At 48.4% G+C, this 2,791-nt stretch overlaps 1 protein-coding gene across 1 annotated transcript; it reads left to right on the top strand.

Annotated features, from left to right (window-relative positions):
* The first annotated feature begins 815 nt into the window (after positions 1-815).
* LOC118421082 (kelch-like ECH-associated protein 1) lies at positions 816-2,791 on the top strand. Its single transcript, XM_035828240.1, has one exon. It carries the CDS (start codon positions 944-946, stop codon positions 2,759-2,761), a length of 1,818 nt encoding a protein of 605 aa, XP_035684133.1. The 5' UTR covers positions 816-943; the 3' UTR covers positions 2,762-2,791.

The raw sequence follows: 2,791 nt of genomic DNA, 5'->3' as shown, positions 1-2,791 counted from the left end.
AAAGCCCGTATAGGGGACTGTTATTCTCACCGTGCCTGCTTCATCATTTTTCTGCCATCCAGTGTTTTCGATCAATACCTCACTAAAGTAACCGTAACCACACGTCATCGCTAACTACTAAAAATACCTGTTCGCCGTTGAAAACGGCTGATGATATTCCAGAAACTCCCGAAGATCTTGGGCCTACTGTATTTTGCTGCAGGTTTTGAGGTTTTGAGTGATTTTTGGTCTTTCAAAGTGAGCTTAACTATAAATTGTCGTATCTAGCTTTGGAATGTGACACTACGCCTATAGAGGAACAAACCATATCATCACGTGGGGGTAGTTGTGGCAACCAAATAGAAGTTTGAGATACGAGTAGGTCTTTTTTCAGCACATGTCTCGTTTGGGCATTGTTGTGTCACCTAGCCCAGGCCTAGGGTGCACCTAGCCCAAAGGGCATCTGGAGGCTACTACCACAAATCCAGGGGAAACAATCATATGCTAATCAGAGGGGAGGGCAGTTTGTTTTGTAGAACTTTTAACCTCCTTGGTAGTACAAATATACTAAAACAATGAGATTTTAGTGGTTCCCTGAGTGACGTGTGAACCCCAACACTGCTTGTAATCGCAACAGTCCATAGAGGGTGCCCCAAACCCGGGGGCTTGATGCTCATTTTGCGCAAGGCGTAAGTAAGCATTGGGTACTTTATCTATCAAGTAAATAAAAGGGCTCTGTAAATAAGGGGGCCAAACGTAACAACTACGGTATCTGAGGGCATTCCGTTGGCGAAAACGAGAAGAACGAGAAATCCAGTCCGTGCGTGTTTTGTACATCCCCATACGTACCCATTTTAGGTGATTGTCCCTTCAGGTGCTCATCATGATTATGTTTAATTTCCCCTGCAGGTGTCTAACTCACAGATCAACGGGGTTATAGAGAGATCTCAGATGAGACAACAACATGGCCGGCATAAACTTATCGTCCGTTCGAATCCCTGCTCTTGTACGGAACTTGAACGACATGCGAGTCTCAGGATCCTTGACTGACGCCAGACTGCATGTTAACGGCGTGACGTTCCCTGTTCATAGGAACGTCCTGGCCGCAGGCAGCCCGTATTTCGCGGCTATGTTCACCAAGGGGCTGCAAGAAGCTCGGCAGGAAGACATTTCCATCTACGGTGTTGGTCAGGAAGCCATGACTCACGTTTTAGACTTCATTTACACCGGGAAAGTTTCACTGACTGGTGACTGTTTCGAAACAGTACAAGACCTTGTACAAGCTTCGGACTTACTTCAGGTCGTTGACCTTCACCGTGCATGTGAAGAGTGGTTGGTTCCGCGGGTCATCCCGGCTAACTGCGTCTCTCTTTACTTCCTGGCGCGCACCTACAACTGTCAGGAGTTAGCTCAAGCAGCCCGGTGGACGCTTGTTTCTGACTTCACCGACGTGAGCAAGAGAAGCGAGTTCCTCGATCTAGAACTGTCCCAGGTTATAGAGCTTGTATCAGACGACTATTTAGGTGTGGATGATGAAGGGTTAGATGTTTTCGAAGCCGTGGTGAGATGGGCAGAGCACAACAGCGCAGGCGGAGAAGTTGTTGCCAAACTCATGAAACACGTGAAGCACAACGCCATGAGGTCTCTGTGCTTACGGCAGAAGATACTAGAACACCAGGTGTTGGGAGATTGTCCAACTTCTACACAGCTGTCTAATACAGCTGTCCAGGTGCAAGGTGGCCTGAGTGATGCCGCAGGTGTATTGAGCAACCCACAGTCTCTAGGATTCACCCCACCCTTCAAATTCTGTACGAGGAGGTCCGACGCCATCGTGTCTGTGTGTAAAGACCGGGAGTCTGAAGACCCGCAGTTATATGAAACCCGTACAAAGATTAAGTATCGCCTTCCTAAGCCCTACACCGCCTCTGGTTTCAGTATCATCGTGTCACAGGATAACAAACTGTACGTAGCCGGTGGACTTAGGAAGAGTCTAGCTGTAAAGGATCAAGATACAAACATTAATCTCTATGCCTGTGCACACTTCTATGTCTATGACGGTATTCACAACAAATGGTGGATGAAAGCCTCCATGCATGTTAGCAGGTTCGACTTTGCACTAGCCAGTGTTGGTAGTCACGTGTACGCTATTGGCGGTAAGCGCCATCCTCATGGCAAAGCGTTGTCGGATGTAGAAAGGTACCACCCAGAGGAAAATACTTGGCATAGAATGGCCCAGCTTCCCAATGGTTTAAATGGACACCACGCTGTTACAATAGAAAGCAACATTTACGTCTTGTGTGGTTTCGACAGTCCGAGAAGCAAAGATGTACTCTGCTACCAGACGTTGACCAACACGTGGACAAACGTTGCACCGATGCCTGCTATCAAGAGAATCGCCGGCGCAACAGTTTTCTGCGGGAAGATCTACACGATCCTGTCGTCATGGAAGAATTCATCATGGAAACCGACAACCATGGCGATGTATGACCCCGAGACGGACCGGTGGGAGGAGTATGAACAGTTCGTTCCAGAGGAGGTAGAAGTGGTGGAGGGGCCGGTGGCTGGGGAGGACAGGCTGTATCTGTGCTGTACGCGAGATTTGTACGTCTTGGAGCCAACAAGTGTTCTGTGCCCGCTGGACCAGTGGGGTCTTTACGATAGGAACGTTGTCCCGCGTCCAGGACAGGCAAGCCTCCACTGTATGATAGGATACGTTCACAACGACGGATTAAACGCCATCACCGTTGATGATCAAATTAGGTCTACAAAGGAGCAAGCTTGACGACAGCAACAAACTGTTGTTGATCACATG

This window comes from Branchiostoma floridae, chromosome 8 (genome assembly GCF_000003815.2).
Source record: "Branchiostoma floridae strain S238N-H82 chromosome 8, Bfl_VNyyK, whole genome shotgun sequence".
In the NCBI taxonomy this organism is placed as follows: Eukaryota; Metazoa; Chordata; class Leptocardii; order Amphioxiformes; family Branchiostomatidae; genus Branchiostoma; species Branchiostoma floridae.
The sequence above is the reverse complement of the archived record's forward strand: the minus strand, read 5'-3'. Positions and strand labels throughout refer to the sequence as shown.

Excerpts from the sequence above, each read along its gene's own strand:
- LOC118421082 (XM_035828240.1), top strand. The coding sequence starts at position 944 with ATGGCCGGCATAAACTTATCGTCCGTTCGAATCCCTGCTCTTGTACGG.